We start from the raw sequence: 25,227 nt of genomic DNA, 5'->3' as shown, positions 1-25,227 counted from the left end.
TAAACCACGGTACAATACGTTCATTTGATCATGTAAGCTCAATACAGATCTATTTGAAAGCCCCAGTGGTTGCTAGCAGGCGCAGCTATAGTAGCATGGATGGATGGAAGAATATCCATCCATTTATTATACATTAGCTCAGCGGCCTGCCACAGCGGCGCGGCAGACAGCGAGCAGAAACTAATACACACTGAATAGATATAGCATATAATGTTTCAGACAATAAGATTCTTACCATAGAAAAATCTGGTCACCCGTCCAGATCGGAGTAGGATGTCATCGCTCGAGCCAGGCCGGGAAGAATGGTCGGAAAGCCCGCAACAGCTGGCTTGCTCAGCGTAAAGAGGTTACGGTTACGGGGCCGGTCCTTCAGGACGAAGATCGTACAGAGGTGTTCCTCCATTGTCGTCTGACGCACCAGACAGACAACAGACTACTAACTAATACATCTAAACTAAATATAATCGCTAAATATACTCAATCACTTTCGACACGCCACCAACTCTCTCCCCATGCAGAACCGCAGGGGGCGGGCACGTTTTTTATAGCCAACGATGTGCGCACGTGTTACGTGACACGGGATTTCTGGGTATTGTAGTTGGAATTTCAACAAAGGGACTTCACACAGCGATGCGGAGGTTATTAATCTACCGATATTCATAAAAAAATAAAAAAACGAAGAAATTCGTTTTCCCCCACAACGTTATTGAATAACGCATTTATTAGTTATTGCCCTTCTAAGGGTTAAGACCCATCCCTTACGGGATTATAAGACACCAACAACATAAATAAACAATATCACGTTTCACTTCCCACACAGAATTTACACTAAGTATTTGATAAAAACAAAAACAGAAATAAGCATTATCATAAAATAAAATAAAATAAAATAAAATACATCACATATAAGTTTTCTTTGTCCGTATGTCCCAAGCTCTCTCTATATATTCTGCTAATGCAAATATCTTTTGTTCGAAAATCCATCTCAGTCGCTCTGCATCACTTAACCACATCAGATCTATATTTTTACATCTGTTAAATAACTTTTGACGTAGCTCATGATACAACGGGCAATAGAAAAGAAAATGGAACTCATTCTCAATATCATTTATATCACTATGTGTGTGTGTGTGTGCGTGTAAATGGTAAATGGTGCATTTATATAGCGCCTTTATCCAAGGCGCTTTACAGAGATTGTGCATTACATTCACCCATTCACACACCCATTCATACACCCATGGCAGCGGAAACCATGCAAGGCACCAACTAGCACATCGGGAGCAATTAGGGGTTCAGTGTCTTGCTCAAGGACACTTCGACAGTAACTCTGGGGGAGCCCGGGTTCGAACTGGCAACCTTACGGTTACCATCCAGGCACTCTACCCCTGAGCCACCACCGCCGCGTGTGCGTGTGTGTGTGTGTGTGTGTGTGTGTGTGCGTGTGTGTGCACGTGCGTGCGTGTGATTGACTGCGTCAAGAATGGCATTGTTGTCATTGTAATTAATGATGGAGCCCTGAGGCCTATATTAGCTCTATCTCAGCCTCCAGGACCGGCCACATGTATAATGAGGCCCCCCAGGGATGATCTCTGGTCAGTATCGACAAGCGTGCGCTCCATCTGCGCAATTACCGTCCATCGACGACCAAACTGGTTCTGGGTCAGCATTGACTGCTGCAGGGTTCCTATGCAAGAAGGACGCGGAATATTTAGTCTTCTGCCAATTACTATAAGCCCGGGTGTCACAGTAGAGAATGATTTTTTTTTGTTTCGGCGTCTCCGGCGCAGCATATATAGCTACGTCAGGGAGGGGGGCTAATGCATCGTATCCCAATTACGTGCACTCTTAACACCCGGGCGCTGCGCTGCGCTGCCTGGAGTCGGCGGGCGGTGGAGGGACTTCTGTCCAATTACCATTCTTCTTCTCTGTCCGCCGCCCGTGTGTTATCCCCCCGGGGACTCGCGGCCGCCATGACGCCCCGCCAATGCTTTGCGACATATACTCAAGTATAAAGTACAAATACCTCAACATTGTACTTTGCATTACTTAAGTAAATGCACTTATAGTTACTTTACACCACTGCTTTATAGGACAGGGGTTCTCAACGTTTTTTTGGCTGGGGACCCAAAAACCCACGCCCCCCCCCCCCCCCCCCCTCCCCTGCACCAATACAAATTAACCGCTATATGCAATAACCCATAAATAGTTACTAAAACCAGATAAGGACAGTTCATGCATGCACTATGTATGTGTACTATCAATTTCCATTTCCCAGCCATTCAGTTCCGCAAAAAGACTAACAAAAAACAAAACATTTATTAATATATAATTTCGGGACCCCCCCCCCCCCCCCCCCCAAGGGGTCGCAACCCCCAGGTTGAGAACCCCTGGGATAGGAGGCAACCAATCATGACTAGGTCGCTATACTACAACTACAGTAGAAGCACTAGCGATTGTAAAGACAGGTTTACACCTAAAGACTCAAGACACAACTCTCCACAACTTGGTACACGTTCGCATGGAGTCAGAGTGAGTAGGCCTATACCAGATTTCCCATATTGCAGTGGCTTCTCAACCCTTTTCATATCAAGGTCCATTATTTATTGGGCATTTGGAGCCACGCGGACCACCATTTTGATGACATTTAGCCTCTCGGACCCAAAACTAAAGAATATCCTGTTGTCGTTGGATGATCCATGATGTATTGATGTTGGTACCATTAGGAGAGATAACAGGCAAACGTTGATCAAAATAAGAATTCTTCTACGGGTACATTCTCTAATTGTGTAAACTTCTTGTAAACAAAGTAATTTTAACAATAATTTAACTTCTGTTCTCGCCCTGACCTTAACCGGTCAAAACATGCATTCTTTATAGAATAAACTTTGTTTTACCTTTATACCATCCTCTCTGAGTGCTCGGATCTCCTTTCTGTATTGATCCCAACAGAGAAATAGGGTCAAATACAGACTAGAGTTGAAGATCTGAAGGTGATATGATCTTTCACTCACCAGGTATAGGTATAGCCTAAAAGAAGTTGAGCCATTTTGAACTGCATTCCTTACGGTTGCCGTAAGGGTCCTTTTGGTTTAATTTTACGCTCTCAAGAGTTAAAGATTTGTTCACCAACTCTCCATAATAATAGCTGGGGACCACCTGGAACCCCCTCAAGGACCACTGGTGGTCCCCGGACCACTGGTTGAAAACCACTGTCCATATTGCATTCTGAGAGACTTCTGAAAAGTTTGGGTGGGAACCCCTTTTGGTGTTCGCATTATGTCATGCTTTAGCTATTGAAAAATAGCAGATCTACAAGCTCATAGCGCGCCACCGAGTGGCACGCTACGAGCTTGTAGGTCTGCTATTTTTGAAAAGTCGAAGAACGACTGACATAGAAACATAGCTTTTTGCAGTAAACTCTCAGGATGTAGAAGACATTTTTTAGAATCTGATCTCAGGTCAAAATGGGTTAAACCACACACAGCCAGCTGCAGAGACGAGCACACCTCTCTCTCTAGTAAAACAAGCACATGAACGTCGATCTGTCCTTTCTGTCTGTCTGTCTGTCTCTTCCCGTCCGTCCCTCACTCCCTCCCCGCTCTACTGCACGCATGTAACACAGGATGGCTCCATGAGCTGGGCAAGCGTCTGGAGTCTCCCTACGACGTCTCCCTGCAGGGCGTCTCCAACGGGACAGGGGCGGTGGGCGGGGGTCCGTCCGTCCGCAGCGTGTACATCGCCTCGCTCTACTTCACCCTGAGCAGCCTGACCAGCGTGGGCTTCGGCAACGTCTCGGCCAACACCGACGCCGAGAAGATCTTCTCCATCTGCACCATGCTGATAGGAGGTATGGGGACTAACAGCTGGACGCACGCACGCATGCACGCAGTGCACACCAGTGTTGTTTTTGGCAGCAAATTTCTATTTTAGTTTTAGTCATAGTCTCTTGAATAGTTTTCACTTAGTTTTAGTCACATTTTAGTCGCCTGGAATGTTCTAGTGTTTAGTCTAGTTTTAGTCGACTAAATGTCATACGATTTTAGTCGACTAAATATACAGTTGATTTAGTCGACTAAAATGTGTTTTGACAGGCCTTGATGTCGTTGTAATGACATATTTTACACTTTGGTTGCATGCTGAAAATAGCAGATATACATGCGACGCGTTGTGAGATTGTATATCTGCTATTTTCAGCATGCAACCCAGCATAAAACTGGATCTCTTGTCCACAAGTCTCTTCCTAACATTTTAGTCTAGTTTTTATTTGTTGATGTTTTAGTCATCATAGATTCGTTTTTATTTAGTTTTAGTCAGTGAAAAAAGGTAGTCGACGAACATTTTTCGTCTTAGTTTTAGTCGACGAAAACAACACTGGTGCACACAACAGATATTTTCAGACCGCGATGAATAGAGAGTATATGCACATGCATGGTTTTCCCATCAGGACACGCCCCCCTCATCTAGACTGAGTGGCAAAACATTGAGCAACGTGGAGTGTTGGAGTTTGGAAGCGCTCGTTGGAAATCACTCAACCGTCCTGCCGTACCACCTGTTTCTAAATGTCACAGTATAATGCAGGAGGCAGCGAAATGTTGTGTCATTGAAAACAAGCACTTCCAAACTCTGACACTTAGAAAAATAATCAAATGCACACATATGCATATCTCTGCTGTCGGGAAGAAGCCGCTTAACTCAGGAAATTAAAAATATAAAATGTTCAGGAAATGAAGAAAACCTTATTTTTAAGGAATACTGCCTCATCAAAGTTGGTGTTGTGACTTTATATATTGTCAATTACTTCAATTTTTTTAACTAACACAAACGTAAAGGCTGTTCAATAGCACTAATTTAAGCAAAAGAAAATGTAAAACCTCAAAATTGGAGTTAGGTGGTTTCCTCCCGACAGCAACGATATGTAAGGATGAACGGACACGCACGCACGCAACGCACGCAACGCACGCAACGCACGCACGCACGCACGCACACACACTGTGCAACTATACTGGTCAATGTGATATGATGAAGCAAAGCGGGTTTTGATGCGGTTCTAACTGGATGTGTAAACCGGGTTTGGTTTTGGGGATAAAGAGGTCACAGTGGCAGGGTGCTCCCAGTGGACTCTCCCGAAATGCTGAATGTGGCCTGTGGGCAAATTCAGCTCCAGACAGACATGTGTGTACACGCGTGCGTGTGTGTGTGTGTACACGCGTGCACACACACACACACACACACACACACACACACACACACACACACATGTGCGCACAGACGTTAACACACAAACTCATACACACGTATACAGTCGAGGATATTGGGAAAGGAATTTGATTATTGTCCTATAAAAGTGAGTTATGGAGCAAATACACTTCCCCTACCGCCATCATTCTGACAAATATGTTTCAAAACTGTTTCAAATATACAGGCTACTGCACAGGTGGGGAAACATCTACGAAGAGGTCCATTTAAGGACCTTACTGTATCTTTGACACTAAAATATATTTCCATGGTTTTAAAGAATTATTAAATGACCGCCATGGCGTTGGCTTGCTGGGCTGTGGGATAATTTGACCCCCCCCCCCCCTGCACAGTACGAACTACTGTACAACATCGTAAACATACTAGATACTTCAGATACTCTATAGTTATGTAAAAATGAAATATTGTGAGATCGGTCAGAAACGGTCACATATGTACATTTAAACTAAAGGATGTGTAAGTGATATACAGTATAAAAAGAGATTTCTTTCAATTACAAAGTTAAAGCATATATCCTGTTAGGCGCTATAGCAATGATTACATTGCTATAAAGGTTTGTTCAGTATAGAGTTCTCTCCAGCTCTTTAGTAAACCAAAAATACATTTGTGACAGCATATAGTCACTACCCAGGGCAAGGAAGGACACAACACAGGGCAGCTCCCTTAAGTTTGTCTTTATTCCTTCATGTGCAGGGAATTATACACAATAATATCCTTTTACACAGGAGAGGCGATCTCCCCACTGTCCGGACAGAGTGTTTGTGGAGATGACTGATTTACCCTGTTGTGCCTTGATCAAGTCCATGATGCACAACAGGTGCGCAGCCACACCCAGCTCTGAGTCCTGCAGTTCTAGTTTGACTCAGACCAGGTGTGATTGCTTAACTCAGTCATCCTCCTTCCCACAACATTTTAGTCACAATTCCAATTGTATCCAATTAAGAGAGAGAACTCCCACAAACAGCTTCAACGTTATAGAGTTCCAGTTCCAATTTTGTCTTCTCACTTTCTTGTCTCATTTCCTATTTCACTTCACACATATCTTCTACGCGTTCTCTCTCCTAATTGGATGAAATTGGTATCCCTGCACCTGTGTATTCCGCGTTGAAAGACTTGTAGAGACAAGGAGACCCCCATATTATTGAATTATTATATACATTATTATTATTATATACATAAACATGGCAATGATCACTATCATAATATAGAGTAGAGCTATTTGGCACGCATTTTTAACAAAAATCGTCACCGCTAAACCCCTTATCCCTAATATAAACTTCTTTGCCTTTTTTTTTTTACTATTTTGCAAAACATTTTTGAACAGTTAAAATGGCCAGTCTACAAGCTCACAACGTCAATGTAGACTGGTTAGTTGAACTATTCAGAAATGTTTTTCAAAATAGTAGAAAAATGCAAAGAAGTTTAGGTATATAAGGGGTTTAGCGCCGGTGACGAAAATGGAGCCCTTAATGTCGTAGGAACAAATTAAGGTTTTGTAGAAAGACAATTGTATGAGACCACCTAGTATCCAGACATCCAGGGTTTATTTTCCACTCTCTGTATCCACTCATCCACCATTCCTCCTCACTTAATCTCTCTCTCTCTCTCTCTCTCTCTCTCTCTCTCTCTCTCTCTCCTTCCTGCCGCATGGCATTCATTCAGCGCTGATGCACGCGCTGGTGTTTGGCAACGTGACGGCCATCATCCAGAGGATGTACTCGCGCTGGTCCCTGTACCACACCCGGACCAAGGACATCAAGGACTTCATTCGCGTGCACCACCTGCCCCAGACCCTGAAGCAGCGCATGCTGGAGTACTTCCAGACCACCTGGTCCGTCAACAACGGCATCGACGCCAATGAGGTATTTGTTGTTGATTCTGAGTCCTTGGGTCAGGAGGACTATATGCCTTTTTAGGGGAAGTGCAAACACAAACTATCCACACTTTTCCTGGGCTGTGTGCATGTGCTCCAGTTCCTGTCAATTTGATCCAATGAAAGCCAATGAAACTGGTCAGATGACCAATGATATCCAATGAAATCAACAGGAACTGGAGCACACACAGCCCAGGAAAAGTGTGGATACAAGGCCATGGATGGAAAAAGTAAGGCTGGACGGGGGAAGCCAGTAACTTACCAGAAGGTGTCTTTGAACCATTGTGGGTGCAGGGAACCCCTGTTGGTGTTATGCTTTAGCTATTGAAAAATAGCAGATCTACAAGCTCATAGCGCAAAGAAAACCCAAAAGGAAACTGAGTGAAAACAAACTATGATGACTAAAACTATTTTAGTGTTTACTATTACTACTATTTACTACTAAGACAATATCGTCAACAAATTAAAACTAGACAAAATGTCTACTAGTGGACAAGAGATCCAGTATAATGTAAAAGACACAAGTCATTTCACTCTTGTTTGCATGCTGAAAAGTGCAGATCTACAAGCTCACAAGCTGTTGTGAGCTTGTAGATCGGCTATTTTCAGCGAGTGTAAAATCGACGGCATCAACGACGACGTCAAGGCCCACAAAAAGGCATTTTGGTCGACCAAAAAACAACTGGCATTTAGTCGACTAAAACTAGACTACCATGAAGGCATATAAGCTATATACAAATGTCGCACCCACGTCCTGCATTTGACTTCTCAATTCCGTCAGAATGGCCAAGATGGACCAGAAGGTTTGAGAGATTTCATGTGGATTTCATCCGGATGAAATGAAAAAGAACACAGCTGAGTGCACAAGTTAGCTGAACATTGTGTAGCCATGGAGTGCTAAAGGAAGAGCTACTATAATAAGAGACCGAATTGTGGTTTGGTATATAAATGACAGGAGGCTGTCAGCACAGTTGCGAATGGACCCAGACTGTCCCGCTGAGGATGTAGAACGTCGAAAGTGTCACAAAATAGGACATTATGCCGCAGCCTGTTTCAAAGGTAAAGCTATGTGCACACAGTCACTGAATGCCAGTCAGATGCTGACGAGGATCAGGAGGACTAATGTTTTTTTAGGCGAAGTGCAAACACAAACTATACAAGGCCATGGATGGAAAAAGTAAGGCTGGACGGGGAAGCCTTTAACTTAACCAGAAGGTGTCTTTAAACCAGCACGAGATGGCATTGAGACCGCTCAAGCGGCGGTTTGGACCAGGTCGCAAATCCACTGAATGTAAAAGTCTGTTTCCAGGCCAGCTGGACACCCTACCTACGCTCTCTCAACACCCAGACGGGTTCCACCGAGTGCCACGCTTATATGAGCTTGTAGATCTGCTCTTTTTCAATAGCTAAAGTATATAACATAAAGCAAAAGGGGTTCCCGTCCAGAACGGGTTAATGGCATGGTGTTCTGTCTGGCCCCGCCCAGTATAGTTAGACGGGTGACTGGATTAATGAATAATAGATGGTCACGTTGATGAATGTCACCCCAACTCTGATGGCTCGTTTATCGACTCAACATGGCAAGCTCTGGATGTTTGTTGTATTAAAGACTGACTGACTGACTGACTGACTGACTGACTGACTGACTGACTGACTGACTGACTGACTGACTGACTGACTGACTGACATTTTTATTTCACAGTATGCCGAATGGGTATACATTTCGAAGGAAAGCACAGGTCAATACAAAAACGTACGGTGGACGACACCATAAGGCATTACACTTGTTTACAACAGGGTCCACCATTTTCAATTCATCATAACATTTAATTTAGAGACAAAAACAGGAAATCATCATATAAAGGAAATAGAAAGGGAAAAGCATATACAGTAATAATAATATAATAGTAATATTAATAACAATAATTATTATAAGTCGAAAAGGGGATGGTGGGGGGGGTACTCAGACTTTATTTACGGGGGCCAGTTTCGAATTGCAGCCGTCCCGTCTGTAGGTGCTCTTTGAGAGCGGTTTTGAAGGAGTCAAGGGGTTCACAGGTCTTAATGACTGTTGGTGGGGCGTTCCACATTTTGGTGGCATATAAAGCTAAATTAATTTAGTCCCATGTTTGACTGACCGACTGACTGAATGGCTGACTGATGTGACTGGTATGATTGATTAGGTATAGGACTGTGCTGATGTGGTTTGAGATTTTGTGTTCTTGTGTGTATACAGTATGATTGTGTACGTCATACACATACTGTATGTGTGTACAGTATACTGTACATAATGAAAGGGAGACATGCAGGCAGGCAGACAATAGGAAGCACGCAAGAGCGAAAAACAAAAGAGGTGTTTGTATATGGCTCGTCTGTGCCTGTGCACATTTTGGTTGCATAATGTGATTGTGTGTATAATGCGTGTGTGCCTGTTCAAACAATTTAATGCAGTGGCTCATTATATTGTGCGTGGTATCAGGTGTCTGCCCTCCCTGACTCATCTTGGGGGATAATAACGTTAATGGATTAGCTAATAGCCGTAACAGCATGGGAGCCATTAGCCGACAAAGCAATTCAGTGCTCAGACCAATAATGGTTTGACGACATACAATACGAATACCATGCCCTAAAATAACCATGCCATGAATGCCAAAACCGCAAAAAAACAACACAAACTTTTTCTCATACGCAAGTGGATGGAATCACTACTTCCAGTTCTTCAATCACAGAGCATAGAAGCATAATTCCACCGAACGTTTTGACAGTTTTTGATTTGAGCATAAATCAGTGCTATTGAACACCCTTTATGTATGTGTGTTGTTTCGGGAATATTGAACCAACGGTCCGGAAAGTATTGAAAAGCGCTCCGGACAAAACCTCTTAACTCCATTGGACCCTCAAACTGTCTGCTAAAATCAACTAACTCCACCAGGTTTTCTTCATTTTCTGAAAAAGTTAGAGAGGCAAAATGGCATCAAATGATTGTCTGTGGCTGAAATGTAGAATAAATAATGGGCCGTGATGTGGAGAAAGGTTGAAAATGTGTGTGTGTGTGTGTGTGTGTGTGTGTGTGTGTGTGTGTGTGTGTGTGTGTGTGTGTGTGTGTGTGTGTGTGCGTGTGTGCGTGCGTGCGTGCTTGCGTGCATCTGTGCGTGCGCGCCTCCCTCAGCTGCTGAAGGACTTCCCAGACGAGCTGCGCTCCGACATCACCATGCACCTCAACAAGGAGATCCTGGAGCTGTCGCTGTTCGCCTCGGCCAGCCGCGGCTGCCTGCGCTCGCTGTCGCTGCACATCAAGACGTCCTTCTGCGCGCCCGGCGAGTACCTGCTGAGGCAGGGCGACGCGCTGCAGGCCATCTTCTTCGTCTGCTCCGGCTCCATGGAGGTGCTGAGGGACGGCATGGTGCTGGCCATACTGGGTAACGTATACCGTACCGCACCGTACGCCAATGCTGTGTTCATATAGGTGGCCAAGTCCAAAAATCGGCTTAGTTTTTTTTTTTTTTACAATATATTTATTGCATTTTTCTTTTTTTTAACAAACAGACAATACAACAAAACAATACATAATACATCAGACAATACAATTACTTAAAATGAAAAACAAACAAACAAAAAGGAAAACAAGAACATACAGTACATACATAAATACAGTATAATAAAATAAGGGCACTTAGAATGGTAACAACAACAGAGTCCTTATGGCCACAAGACCAAACAGCTGCAGACAATACAATTAGATATTTTCAGTTTCCACCATTAAATAAGATAAATCATTAACCGTAATATATTGGATAAACCGTCCCCATATCTTATCAAACATCTTCTGTTTATTCTTCAAAGTATAAGTAATTATTTCCAGAGGAAGACACAAAAATCGGCTTAGTTGATTGGTTGTCAGTGGGATAGGGAGCGGAGAGCGCTCTCTGCTGTGGTCATCTTGAGTTGACCGCATGCAAGTAAATCAGTAAATGTCACCCTAACCTCACAACTATGCCTATTAAACCTGACCTTAACCTAACCATAACGTCACAAAAACTATGCTTATTAAACCTGACCTTAACCTAACCATAACGTCACAAAAACTATGCCTATTAAACCTGACCTTAACCTAACCATAACGTCACAAAAACTATGCCTATTAAACCTCACCTTAACCTAACCATAACGTCACAAAAACTATGCCTATTAAACCTGACCTTAACCTAATCATATCCTCACAAAAACTATGCCTATTAAACCTGACCTTAACCTAACCCTAACCTCACAAAAGCTATGCCTATTAAACCTGACCTTAACCTAACCCTAACCTCACAAAAACTATGCCTATACCTGACCTTAACCTAACCACAACCTCACAAAAACTATGCCTATTAAACCTGACCTTAACCTAACCCTAACCTCACAAAAACTATGCCTATTAAACTTAACCTTAACCTAACCATAACCTCACAAAAACTATGCCTATTAAACCTGGGTTGGGGTGGCTCAGGGGTAGAGTGACCGGATGGGAACTACAAGGTTCCCCAGTTCGATCACTGTGGGCTCCCCCAGAGTTAGTGTCGAAGTGTCCTTGAGCAAGACTCTGAACCCTAACCTAATTGCTCCCGATGTGCAGGGAATAGACAGGTGGTCTGAGCTTATAGATCTGCCATATTTGCTTTTTTTCCCCCCTCTTCTAAACTTCTGCATACAGTACGACATGCCCAAAATAATAGTGACGCCAGGTTGAAAGTGGTTAATAATGTCACTATAATTTCACCAGCTATAAGGTAACACAATGAGAATGTACAGTACTGTCTGTAGAGTGTAGACTAATCATCGTTTAAGTCATCAGATCTCTCTTCCCACCTACAGTATAGACAGTTGTATATAGATTGTATAATCTAATGTAACTTCTCTTATGGGGGTCCGTGGCAGCAAATCTTTTCAAAAATGGCGGTCTGCGTCTGCCCCAGTAGGAGAACCATTAGAGGAAGCAAGAGGTCTTTTTGTTCTATTCTATTTCCTGGCATATGTATCCCCCTTTGGCACGTCCTATGATAGAGCTCTGTGTGCAGCGGAGTCCAGTGGAGCTCCATTGTTCTGAATTATCTCCAAAGCAGCAATATGATGTCCTATAAAGGCCAGAGCTGATGAAGCCTATTTGTTACAGATCGTGTCAAACTGTGCAATGTCGTTTCAACAATATTTGTCCGACTGGAGGAGCCACAGCAGGCGGTCTTATCTGGAATCACATGTGGGGCCTAGAGGCACTGCGTGGTGAAGATCTATACTTTTTGATTCTATTCAACAATGTTTTTCTGTAGGGGGGCACGGTTGGCACAGTCGGTAGTGCTGTCGCCTCAGAGCTAGAAGGTCCTCCTGGGTTCGATTCCCGCTGGGGACGCTGTGGGCGCTGGGGGCGTGTATTCTCCTTCGCGTCATCAGTGCCCATACCCGAAGGCGGGGTTGGCGAAAGGGCCTTTCTGTGTGGAGTTTGCATGTTCTCCCCGTGTCCCCTAGGGCAGTGATTCCCAACCTGTGTGCTGCGGCACTTTAGTGTGCCGTTTGAAATGGCCTATGTGTGTGTGTGTGTGTGTGTGTGTGCGTGTGTGTGTAAATATATACAGTATATCATATATATATATAATATATCATATCCCCCCCCCCCCCGCATCTACGTAGGCCTGGATTTCTTTGGCTGTGAAAAGTGTGCCCTGGCAGAAACAAATATTATTTACAGATAATTTACAGGCTTTGCTATACCAACAAGGCCTGTAAATAAGATAAGAGAGCTTTTGGTTGCACCGTCAAGGTCAAGGTGAAGTTTATTTGTCCCAAGATAGGAAATCTGGGAACCCATTGTCAAAAATAAAATAAATCAATGTTTTGTTGTTGAATCTGTCGTGAGACAGGGGTGATTTGTTTTACAGCAAAACAGGCTACACTATACAACACACAAGATCAGTGTCTACAGCACAGAAGAAAAAGCTTTAATTTCTTTTTTTAAAGAAAGTGCTTCACAGAATAATGCAAAACACATAACATAAACCAATAAAGTGTAATGGATAAGTAGTAAGTATGTTTTTATTTCGGTTCCATTAAAAAAGAACACATACAAACATACATAGATGCATTTAAATCCACTAATGCTAGTGGCACCGAAAAAGTGTAGACTTCATACTATGTACCTTTTTGACATGATTCCACTTTACACAAGGATAACATACCAGTAAGACGCCCTGAGGGCGAGAAGCGACCCCGCCTGGGTGACGGCAGACTGTTGGGCGAGCGCTGGCGCTTTGGCATGGGGGGGGGGGGGGGGGGGGGGGTCAGATCAACATATGGAATTAATTCTGTACTGGCACACGCGTGTGTGCCTTGAGTGTACAGGGTTTGATGAGGTCAGATCAACATATGGAATGTCAGAACAGGTCAGCTCCATATATGGAGATCTAAGGGTGGCAGCGCGGGCAGTGTCTTGAGTGTACAGGGTTTGATGAGGTCTGGCCATATAAGTGTCTTGAGTGTACAGGGTTTGATGAGGTCAGATCAACATATGGAATGTCAGAACAGGTCAGCTCCATATATGGAGATCTAAGGGTGGCAGTGCGGGCAGTGTCTTGAGAACTCTAGCGGCTGCACTAATAACTTTGGGGGCGGCCAGGTCAAGAGTTTCAATGGACAGTTATCAGTCAAAAGGGAGACGTCGAAGAGGAAGGACGGGTGGGGAAGGGTCAACATATGGAATGTCGGAACAGATCAGCTCCATATATGGAGATCTAAAGGTTTGATGGTTGAGGTCAGTTGTAGAGTTGCTGGCCGGCTCCATACCGTATATGCAGATCTCGGTGATGATCCGTTCTTCTCCATGTAGGGCTATCCAGGGTTTGATGACGTCAGTGTCGTGATCTTCATATATGGAGACGGCCATATATGGTGGTGTGACGTGTCGCGAGGCGTGACGGACTGACAGCCATATGGTGGCGTGACGGACGGACCGACCGGCGGACAGATTTTGCAGGTTTTCATATTATATAATTGGCTAGTATATAATTGGCTGATAATTTCTTAACCTCGGAACAAGGTTAACAAATTATGATGCCTCACCACATACAGTACATGGATTCGTTAAACAAATAAAATAGGTGAGATAGCCTACAGTAGTTGAGACTATAAGTCATCTGCTGCTGGCTGTTCTTGGACAAGTACTCTAATTTGTAATCTGTAATTTGTACTTTACTTGAGTATTTCCAATACTTTTACTTCTACTCCACTACATCTCAGAGCCAACATTTTTTTTACTTTTACTCCACTACAATTATTTGAAACCTTTAGTTACTAGTTACTGTGGAGATTATAATTTTGATTCGAAAACATACATTAATCACTTCTGCCATCTACATTTCAGCCACAAACTCACACAATGCGTCGCGATGCATTGTGAGCTTGTAGATCGCCTATTTTCAAAATATTTTGTACACATTTTGAACTTGTGAAATAGGACATTCTGCAATATGAATACTTTTACTTTTAGTAATTTAAGTACATGTTGATGCCGATACCTTTGTACTTTTACTCAAGTAACATTTTAATACAGGACTTCTACTTGTAACGCAGTACATCTACGTTGCAGCATTTATACTTTTACTTAAGTAAAACATTTGAGTACTTTTTCCGCCACTAATAGGCAAGTGCGCTCCGGTGTGGTATATCTGAACCCTCCCCAAGTGTGTGTCACAATGGAACTTAGTGAATTTAACCCATTCTGACCTGAGATCAGATTCTAAAAAATGTCAGTCGTTCAGACCTACAAGCTCGTAGCGCGCCACTTGGTGGCACGCTATGAGCTTGTAGATCTGCTATTTTTCAATAGCTAAAGCATGACATGATGCTGACACCAAAATGGGTTCCCGTTCAGAATGGGTTAAAGTAATGCCTCAACTCAAATAAGATTATTTGCGGGGGTGCCCAGTTAAAATATGATATTTTGGAGGGTCTCGGTAATGGAAAAGGTTGAGAACCACTTGGGCTTGAACACAGTATAGCTTTCACATTACAACATTACCTGTAGCCTAAAATATCAAAAGGCAATCTTGTCCTTATTGCCTTGTATATTGTTGCCCTTTAAAATACAATTACAGGGAGAAATGTTCCAGTATGAACATGCCCCTGAACTTTCTTTTGTATTATGCAAAGGCAGAAATGACATGACGCTAACACCTGCTCAAAACACAAAAAAATAATAATAATGATCACAAGGAGATCCCTCTGTTGCCTCAAATGCCTTCCTGTTCAACATAAAGGTTTTGTCGCTGTGAATAATAATAATGCAATTTCCAAGTGCTCAAAGCGCTTTACAATGGTTCATTCATTCATACGTTGGGAGGCGAAGCGGCGAACAGTCGACGCCAGCGTCCTCACTTCCCACATTCACACACCAACGGTGGCGAGCTCACACCGACCGACTCATTGGAGGCAGTGTGGGGTTCAGTGTCTTGCCCATGGATACTTTGACATGTGGACAGGAAGAGCCGGGATTCGAACCGCCGACCCAGGGGTCATTGGACGACATGCTCTACCTCCTAAGCTCATATATGAGCTTTTGAATGAATATGGCACACAGCCATGGCTCGAGCCCACTGAAACATCTCTCCGCTTCACCTAACGCCACTGGGACAACTTGATCAAAGTACCTCTGGACATAATCCCCTGAAGACATATCCCCTTTGGTTCTGATCTGTGCTGGATTGAACTCTGGGATCATGTATTACTTTTACTTTATTAAATTTGTTTATGTAGACGGGACGCTGCATATTAATGAACATTACATAACACTTTTTTTTTGCCAAAGATGCACATTTTCATCCGCAGTCAACATAAAAACAAGTAACATATTCATGGAACTTGCTCCAGCTTTCTGATCATTATCATTCCTTCCTGCTCTAATCATTCCTCTAATCTGCATATCCACGACATCAAGGACTTTTGGAGAGCTGTTCTGTAGTACTGTCTGACAGGGAACTTCCATGTACTGATAGTATGTACTGATAGTATGCCTGCAATGTCACTTTAATTCTATATGCAACTTATAAACACTGTGATTTCTTATGGAAAATCCCCTATCAGTACACATCCCTTGCCAGTTTTAGCGTTCAACTTTTAACTTGTTGTGACCCAGACTGGCTGCATGTTCAAAGTTATAAATTATACATACATAATATAGTTTATCTGCAATGTTGAACTAGTTATTGTCTACATTCATGCAAGTGTTGTTGACGATTTAGGCTAATTAGGCCATGCTCTACTGGTGACATGCTATTTTTAGAACATATACCCAGCGGGCACCTCATTGACGCCCTGTGGGTGACCAGGTGCTCCCAGGCACCAAGTTGGCTTCAACTTAGTTAGTTAGTTAGTTAGTTAGTTAGTTAGTTAGTTAGTTAGTTAGTTAGTTAGTTTCAATTATTGTCCACAATGTGGTAATTTGTCTTTGGTCTCATAAAAAAACACTTGCACACAATTATCTTCATGGGAAAATGCAGGACAACAGTGACTCTTATATCGAGGTGCCAACTTGTGCATTGCACACAAGTATAGGCCATACCATACATGGCCTACTTGTGTGCAAGCAGAGCGCGGAAGTATACTGCTACTAACTAATGTTTATTACAACTGCTAGCTGTTCTAAATCCTTTAGACCCCATTATTGTCTTTTGGCTTTTGTGCTTGTTCTGAACAACAGTGTTTCCAGAACAGTACAGAACAGTTTGTACAGAGCTGGCCTTGTGGTTAGAGTGTCTGCCCTGAGACTGGGAGGTCGGGGTTCGATCCCCGGCCCGGGTCATACCAAAGACTCTAAATAATGGGACCCAATGCCTCCCTGCTTGACACTCAGCATCAAGGGTTGGATTGGGGGTGGGAAGTGAGGACACTGGCGTTGACTGTTCGCCGCTTCACTTCCCAATGTATGAATGAATGAACCATTGTAAGCGCTTTGAGTAGCCACGTAGTGCATAGAAAAGCGCCATAAAATGCAATTCATTATCCCAACGACTCAAGGCCAGGCACTGCGCTCCCTGTGGTGGTGTGGAAGGTGTGTGTCAAACGGTTCTGGAGTTACGTGGATTACAGATGTACACACACAGAGAGACATGGTGCATTTATAGTAGGATGGCATGGCAGTTGCAAGGCATTGCATTGGTGCGGTTGATCTTTACACTTTGACTACTGAACCCGAGTTACTCGAGTGAATTGACTGTAGAACACTTTCTCTCCCGTTCGCGAGTTGCCCGAGTTATGTTTTCATTGTTTAGTCCGCGTTTTAATCAGTTTTAAGTCAGTTTTAAGGAGACGCGCTTTGATGACGCAAAAAGGTCTGTCGCTCCGGCGTGCAAAGGGTTCTGGGAAATTGAGTCCCAATTCATTACAATGGTGGGGGTGGAGCGGTGCGGAGCGCTTCCTGCTCCGTTCTGTCGTTGTGGTCGGCACTTTGGAATATGTTTGAACGCTACGACAAGCGATTACACCGTTTTAAAGTGGATTTTCATGACAAGCAACTCAGCGGTCAGCACAGTGGCTCTTCAAAGGTAACTTAAAACACGGCAGCGAAACCTGAAACACGATCGTTTAATCCCAGCATTAAAACTGTTTGGTTACAAGGAGTTCATTCTGAATGTGGGACATCCTTCAATGATGGCTTATGTGCCCCTAAATATTTAGCAGGCCTGTTTGCCACTCCATCATGATATACACTTGGCCTGATGTGAAACTTGAGGTGTAGCAAATACACCCTTCACCACCCTTTTTCCAGATTCTCTGCAGCGGTCACTGAAACCTCATACAGGCCAATAAATTCCACGTGCACAACCAAATCACGGTCAAATCACGGTCAACAACAATGCATTGTTCCGTTTCCTGTCTGCCTTATAGTGCCATCCATCATTATATGCAGGGGTGTGTTGGTGGAGAGCTGGGTAACTTTCTAAATATAGGACTTTGGTTTTGCTCATTTGATTAACCACTTGAACACCAGCATTCATATTCCGGGGGTACATTTAGCCGTAAATAGTGAATAGAAGTATTGATGCGCTCCCCCACATCTAAAAGTAGCACTACACCGCTGATCATGGATAACTGCAGGTGTCGAAGTGATTGGACCTTGTAAGCAATCTCTCCCAATGGAGGGCGTTAAGGAAATCATTTTGAATAGTTCTCGACGTGTAACCATGCTTTTAACTGTGCGAACCACCTGGAATGGGTCTTGCCATGCCAGGTAGTTTATACCTAGATCAAGATTTCTCTCACATTGAGAGCCCCTGAGATCTAAACCCTGCCTTATTACCAAAAACGGCACAGCACCAATTATTTTTTAAGAGGCATGCATTTATTGCTGCCTCTTGCTGTGATGCACCCACGCTATAGCCAGCTGACAATGAGACGACCCTGTCTTCGTACAGATCGGTTATACTGTATTGTTAACCGAAGCTGAGTGTGAGATGATGTTGAGTTAAAAATGTTCGCTCTGAAAGAATAATATTCAAAGATTTGCAACACATTTTTCAATAGCTAATTAAGTATAACATAATCCTTAAAACACCAAAAGGGGTTCCCGTCCAATGGCCTTTCTCCAGCTCTCTAAGCCTGCTGAAATAAATAAGTTCTGCATTATTTGCGATGATTATTATTATTTTTGCGTGATAATGTTTTGCAACAGTAAAAGCACTTTCCACACCACGTCTTTTTCTTCCAGTGCATACTGAAGGCCTTGTTGACATGGATTTGGAAGAGATTTTGAAGTGCTGGCTCCAAACATGTACAAATATTTGACGTGGAAAATACATGATATTCCCATTCAAGTTAATGGGAGACCTGTCAAATTTGTATGGCGGAGTGGTGGGTGGGTGGAACTAAGTGAACTGTCTTTAATACATGACTAATGACTCAAAAAAGGACTATAGGCTAAATCTTTTCTGTCCTTTTTTATATTTCCTCTAATGCTGCATTAAAACAATAACAATGACATTTCTGAGCAATGTCGAACTGGATGTCATTAAACTACAGTAGAATTCAAAGATAAAAGTTGAGAACTATAACGTGCACTGCAACTTTTAAAAACAATTGATTGCTCTTTCTTGCCATCTTTATTCTGTCCCTTTGTTTGCTGTGCTTGCTGCGTTTTTGTTGTTTCGAATGTTATATGCTATCTATACGCTGCTGCACTGTCTGAAGGAAGACAAACAAAAACAACTTGTACTCTTATGTACCTGTACACACGAGATGGAACTACAATAAAGTACAACCTTGAACCTTGAGGAAGTATCGTGCATGTGGGCTTTTGTCATCTGCAGCTTGTTGTACATTACAGTATTGCATGTGGAAAGTGCATGGGCAAGTGCACATGATATTACAATAAACCTGTGTGTCGGCGTGTGCCGGTGGGTGGGTGTCTGTGTGTGATGTGTGCGCGTGCGTGTGTGTGTGTGTTGGCGTGTGTCCGTGAGTGGGTGGGTGGGTGTTTTATTGATGTGTGTGGACAGTTGCTGTGTGTGTGGCCTTGTAGGGAACACGAAAGAACCACTCACATGTCAGGTGTGGTTGCGTGCGTTCCCCTCACTGTGTGCATATATACTCCTCACTCTTCCCCCACCTGAGCACATGGCGGCCATGGTGCGCAAATAGCTATAGCTCTCTCCCTCGCCGTCTGTGTGTGTGTGTGCGTGTGTGTGCGTGCGTGCTCACCCATGCTGACAGTGCAGAAGGTCAGGCTGACACTGGTCGTGTCTGAGAGGGGGATAAAAAAAGTGCTCCTCTGTCTCTCTGAACCATGTCATACCACCGACCTAGTGACAACAGCCTCCTGCCAAGAGAGAATGTGTGTGTGTGTGTGTGTGTGTGTGTTTGTTTGTGTATAAGCTGAAAACTGAAGACAAAAAGGACGAAAAATTTGAGGGAGAGAAAAGAGTAGGCTCAGGAAGTATAAATGAGACTGGTGACTATATTGTAAAATTAGTAGTAGTATAGTTTGGAGGAGAAAAAGTGAGTGTGTAAAGGGGGCAATAATACAGGTACACCGTAGAGTGAGAGCTAGAGAGAGAGAGAGAGAGAGATGTGTGTAGTCACGACTCGCTGTCTATTAGCTTCTGCCTAACTGAGAGACATTCTCAGTTCACAAATAGCCGCGATGAATATTTCATTGCTGCTTAAACATGAACAGTTGGAAGCCATGTGTGCCTCTGTCTTTGTCTTTATTAATACTAATCCTATTCGGTTCTCAGGTGTTTTCATGGTGATTGGGGCATGTACAGTACAGCGACAGTACGAGACGCACATTTTTGTTTTGGCACTTTTGAGCTGGGTGTGACTACAAAATAAATGTTTTTTGCGACAGCGACTAATATGTGCTCAATATATGAGCTGTGGACAGACAGCTGAAGACACGTAGCTTAATTGCGGAGTTAGTTCAGTCGGTATATAGTCGAGGGGCTCATTCAGTGCTATGCAAGAAGACCCACATGTCATACGCTAGATCTCTTCTTCAATCGCGCGAATATTATTATTTTTCTTCCCATTTGTTGTTGCTGTATATATGTATATATATATGTATATATAGTAAAACTTATTTGATACCAAACACATTATACTTTTGACAAGAGTAAAACTTATTTTGACAGCACTCGTCTAAATAACTTTAAAGAGAAAGAAAAGGACAGAGACAGTGCCTCAGTTTCACCAATTTATTTTTGAAAACTCATATACTAATATAGCACACACACATGTTCAATTAGTCAATGCGAAGTAATACTTCTCAAGCCCCCGACACCAAGCCCACACCCCCCGCGAGTTTGAATGAATTGGCTAGTACTGTTTCTGGCAGTGGCTTTCTTTGTAGGCGTTGCGTTGGTAGTAGTCGCCGTTGTTGTTGTTGTTCCCCCCCGGCGGCGAGGGGCCGCTGGCTGAGCCGTCGTCAGATGCAGGTGACCCGGCGGCGCTGTGTGTGCTGCTGTCGGGTTCTGGTGGTGTCTTTCTGGAGGGAGCGAAATGTAGCGTCTTCTGGATTTATACAGTAAAGTTGCCAGGCGAGTACAGGCAATAATGTCCCCATGTACACAAACACATACATTAGCATTAACATTCCTATGGCCGATGGTCGTTAGTCAACAACAACGCAACAATAGGAAGCCTGCAGCTCAGTAGCTATTGCTTTCGGGGGAGGGTTAGTGTTACTTTCGGTCAAATCAGGCGGCACACCTGGACATATCAAACGGCACACGAAAGTGCCGCGGCACACAGGTTGGTAAACACTGCTCTATCGCTTCCTGCTTATACGCTGCACGCCGTTTAACCAGTTTGAGACCGCCTACCTTTCTTAAAGCCGGTTCATACATACATTATCATCAGAATTCAGTAAAAAATAGAAAAAAAAGAAAACCGGGTCGTGCGGAACTCTCCTAAGGCTGCAATCTTCCTGCATTCCTTCTGTTGCATTCCTCCTGGTTGTCGCTTATGAGCTGTTTGCTCCCACCGCCACCCCAGCACCACCGGTGGGCTCTGCTATTTCTGTTCCCCCTGGGGGTTGATAGTTAATCTATCTCCCTGCTCTTAATGTTTAATGACGAGCGGGGAGAAAAATGTAGCAGAGCCGAATGCCATGAAAACATATTTGCTCACTTCTCATTCTCATTCTATAATAATATTTGGTCAATCCATTCGTGAGTTATCTGACTGAAATATTGTTATTGATAATCCATGATAGTCCAGTCAGTGAGCCTATATTTGGTCAACTTCGGTTGTGTTATAACGTGCTATATAAATAAAGGTTGATTTGATTTGATATCCTTGCTCGGGGGAGATATTTAACCCATTTTGGGCGGGAACCCATTTTGGTGTTAGCATCATGTCGTGCTTTAGCTATTGAAAAATAGCAGATCTACAAGCTCATAGCGCGCCACCGAGTGGCGCGCTACGAGCTTGTAGGTCTGCTATTTTTGAAAAATCGAAGAGCGACTGACATAGAAGATATTTTTAGAATCTGATCTCAGGTCAGAATGGGTTAATTTGGACCTTCAGGCACTTCCGGTACCACTTTGTCAACCAGTAGTGGTCATACACCAGCTCCCAGGTCTATATACAGAACAGATTGACCAAGTACTACAACTACACAGCCTCACATTGTGGAAGTCATATTATATTGTACGAAATACGAAATGAATCGGTTCAAATTTCTAGGCTGGTGCCAATTATAGGCTCGGCGGACATAACAGATGCTGGCCGTATCCAGGATCCTCAGCTGACTCTAGGCGCAGCTCATTTACTCTCATTAATGTCAAGTACTAGCAATCTTGAAATATGACCGTGCACACTATCAGCATGCCATTCGGATGATTTAACAGCGTGTCCATTGCAGCGCTCACTCGGCACAGGCGCACCCCCTTGGGGCTCAAGCCCACTTCCGTCAGCCTATAGCTGGCCTGGCTTGTTTTCAAATAAATTCAATAAAGCTCGATAAGTTACAAGTCATAGTAGTCGTGCCTTAACATTACAACAATGAAACGCTTAAAACGTAATAGCTAACATTAGTAGCTATTTATAGTGGCAACTATATTGATGGGATTGATTGTTTGGGATCTCTATAGAAACACAATGTAACATTGCGCACGTCCAAACATGATGCTACACACATGTAGGCACGTGCACACATAGACATCAAAGTGGGCTTCAGCCCCTGCCCTTCTATCCGTCTGTAAAAGACTGCCCTCTCCAGACCATGAATGCAGCGTTTATTATGGTGAAAGAAATGCAAATGCCCCCTTTATCCATGCCATACACCGAAGGCAGCATTCAGGAGAATTGGCTTTTTGTGAACTTGAACGCAGCATTCTACGCTGAAAGAATTTCTTTCGAAATCTATGACATATTACGCCACATCTCCAGTAGCTAAAAAGTGCTGGGTTGTGCCTCAAAAATAGCAGAGCTACACTGCGACGCGTTGAGCGCTTGTAGCTTGTAGCTTGTAGATCTGCTATTTTTTGCTATTTTTGTATTTCAGCCCCTTCCTCTCTAACATTCTCTGCACGTCCCTGATGCTACAGGTCATTATGCCATGGGCCATGGGCTGGCGCGTGCCTGGGGCATTTGACCAAGTGGCTGTATTTGACGAGTTGGGAATGAGAATGTGTTGTTGTTGGGTTGAAATAACTGTGAGTAGAGGCCTGCCTCAGGTCTTTCTACTGTATTGCCTCTGGGGTGTTGACCTTAGTTCACCAAATTCATGAGCCATTGTTTTACAGGGGCTACTTAATTCTGGTTACGCGCGCGTCCGAACACACACACACACACACACACACACACACATACACACACACACACACACACACACACACACACACACACACACACACACACACACACACACGCACACACACACAAACATTCACAGAGCCCTTAATTGCTATGTGTTCTTAACAAGTAACCTTGACTACGTATCTGAAATGCTCTTGAAGTTGGGTTGGTGCTGTACAGATGAAAAAGGCATGCTATATAGCAACAAAACAGTAATGAGGAGGGGGACTGGACCGCACATATGAGTCAGACATCCCGTTGTAGTCAGACCTGACTAACGGGAGTTAAGACTCACCCGTGGCTGCGACATGCGTGGCCGGTTAAGACTCATGTGTGGACGGTTAAGACTCATGTGTGGCCGGTTAAGACTCATGCGTGGCCGGTTAAGACTAATGCGTGGCCGGTTAAGACTCATGTGTGGCCGGTTAAGACTCATGCGTGGCCGGTTAAGACTCATGTGTGGGCCCAGGCCGTAGCGTAACGGTCTGGGCACCGGACTGGTGATCCAGTCGCGGTGTGCCGCGGGTTCGACTCCCGAACCCGACACGGCCTTTACCGCATGTCATCCCCCCATCTCTCTCCCGTTTCCTGTCAGCCTACTATCTGTCCCTTAAAAAATCAATAAAAGGCGTAAGCCGCAAAAAAATATCTTAAAAAAAAAAAAAAAAAAGACTCATGTGTGGCCGGTTAATACTCATGTGGCCGGTTAAGACTAATGCATGGCCGGTTAAGACTCATGTGTGGCCGGTTAATACTCATGTGGCCGGTTAAGACTAATGCATGGCCGGTTAAGACTCATGCGTGGCCGGTTAAAACCCATGCATGGCCGGTTATAACTAATGCATGGCCGGTTAAGACTCATGTGTGGCCGGTTAATACTCATGTGGCCGGTTAAGACTAATGCATGGCCGGTTAAGACTCATGCGTGGCCGGTTAAAACCCATGCATGGCCGGTTAAGTGGTGGAAAATAACCAGGTACATTTACTTACTGTACACAAGACAGTATCACGCTAAAGGTTCACAAAGTTTATTACACACACACACAGGAACATAATTATATAGAGCTGGATCCCACTGACGTGACAACAACACTTGAGACATAATAACCGCTAACTGCAGCAAGGCTGACCTTGCTGTCTGAGATATCTCTCGTAGCCTAACTATATAAAGTATGCTACAGTTCAGGCAGTACACAATACATATCAAGTACACTGTGTACTCACGTACAAGTACACAGCCATGGGCGATCAGATTATAAGACTGTACTTAAGTATAATTTTGAGGTATTTGTATTTCCATTTGCTAGTACTTTTACTTCTACGTCTACGAGGCAAATATTGTGTAGTACTTTTATTCCACTACAAACATTTATTTGAAAACTTTAGTTACTAGTTACTTTGTAGATTTAGATTATTATTATTACAAAACATACATTAACCACTTCAACCCTATATACATTTTGGCCATTTGAAAATAGTATAGATCGGCTATATAAGATTTTGTACACATTTTGAACTTGTGAAATGGGCTATTCTGCAATATGAGTACATTTACTTTTAGTACTTAGTACTTTTGATGCCGATACTTTCGTACTTTTACTTGAATACATTTTGAATACGGGACTTCTACTTGTGACGGAGTACATCTACATTGCAGCATTGATGCTTTTACTAATTAAGTCAAACATTTCAGTACTTTTTCCACCTGAGGTTATAGGGTTAGGGTTTGGGATAGTGTTAGTAATGGTCTGACTAAAGGGAGGTCAGACCAAGGT

The 25,227-nt window shown here is 43.4% G+C and overlaps 2 protein-coding genes across 2 annotated transcripts in view; one reads left to right on the top strand and one right to left on the bottom strand.

The window, feature by feature from the left end:
• LOC310867021 (cytochrome c-like) overlaps window positions 1–25,227 on the bottom strand; it is a 453,272-nt gene that overhangs the window by 257,212 nt on the left and 170,833 nt on the right. The window lies entirely within an intron of this gene.
• The window catches only part of kcnh8 (potassium voltage-gated channel, subfamily H (eag-related), member 8), a gene marked incomplete at both ends in the record, with an annotated part of 139,831 nt that overhangs the window by 86,276 nt on the left and 28,328 nt on the right, over window positions 1–25,227 (top strand). The window contains 3 exons of the mRNA XM_083769261.1: window positions 3,623–3,847; window positions 6,919–7,118; window positions 10,299–10,548. Of these exons, the coding sequence (XP_083625387.1) occupies window positions 3,623–3,847; window positions 6,919–7,118; window positions 10,299–10,548 (675 nt within the window). The remainder of the gene's footprint in view (window positions 1–3,622; window positions 3,848–6,918; window positions 7,119–10,298; window positions 10,549–25,227) is intronic.

The sequence above is a fragment of the Protomyctophum parallelum genome (genome assembly GCF_964188405.1).
Source record: "Protomyctophum parallelum genome assembly, chromosome: 1".
Taxonomy (NCBI): Eukaryota; Metazoa; Chordata; class Actinopteri; order Myctophiformes; family Myctophidae; genus Protomyctophum; species Protomyctophum parallelum.
Note: the sequence above shows the minus strand (reverse complement) of the source record. Positions and strands in the feature narration are given on the sequence as shown.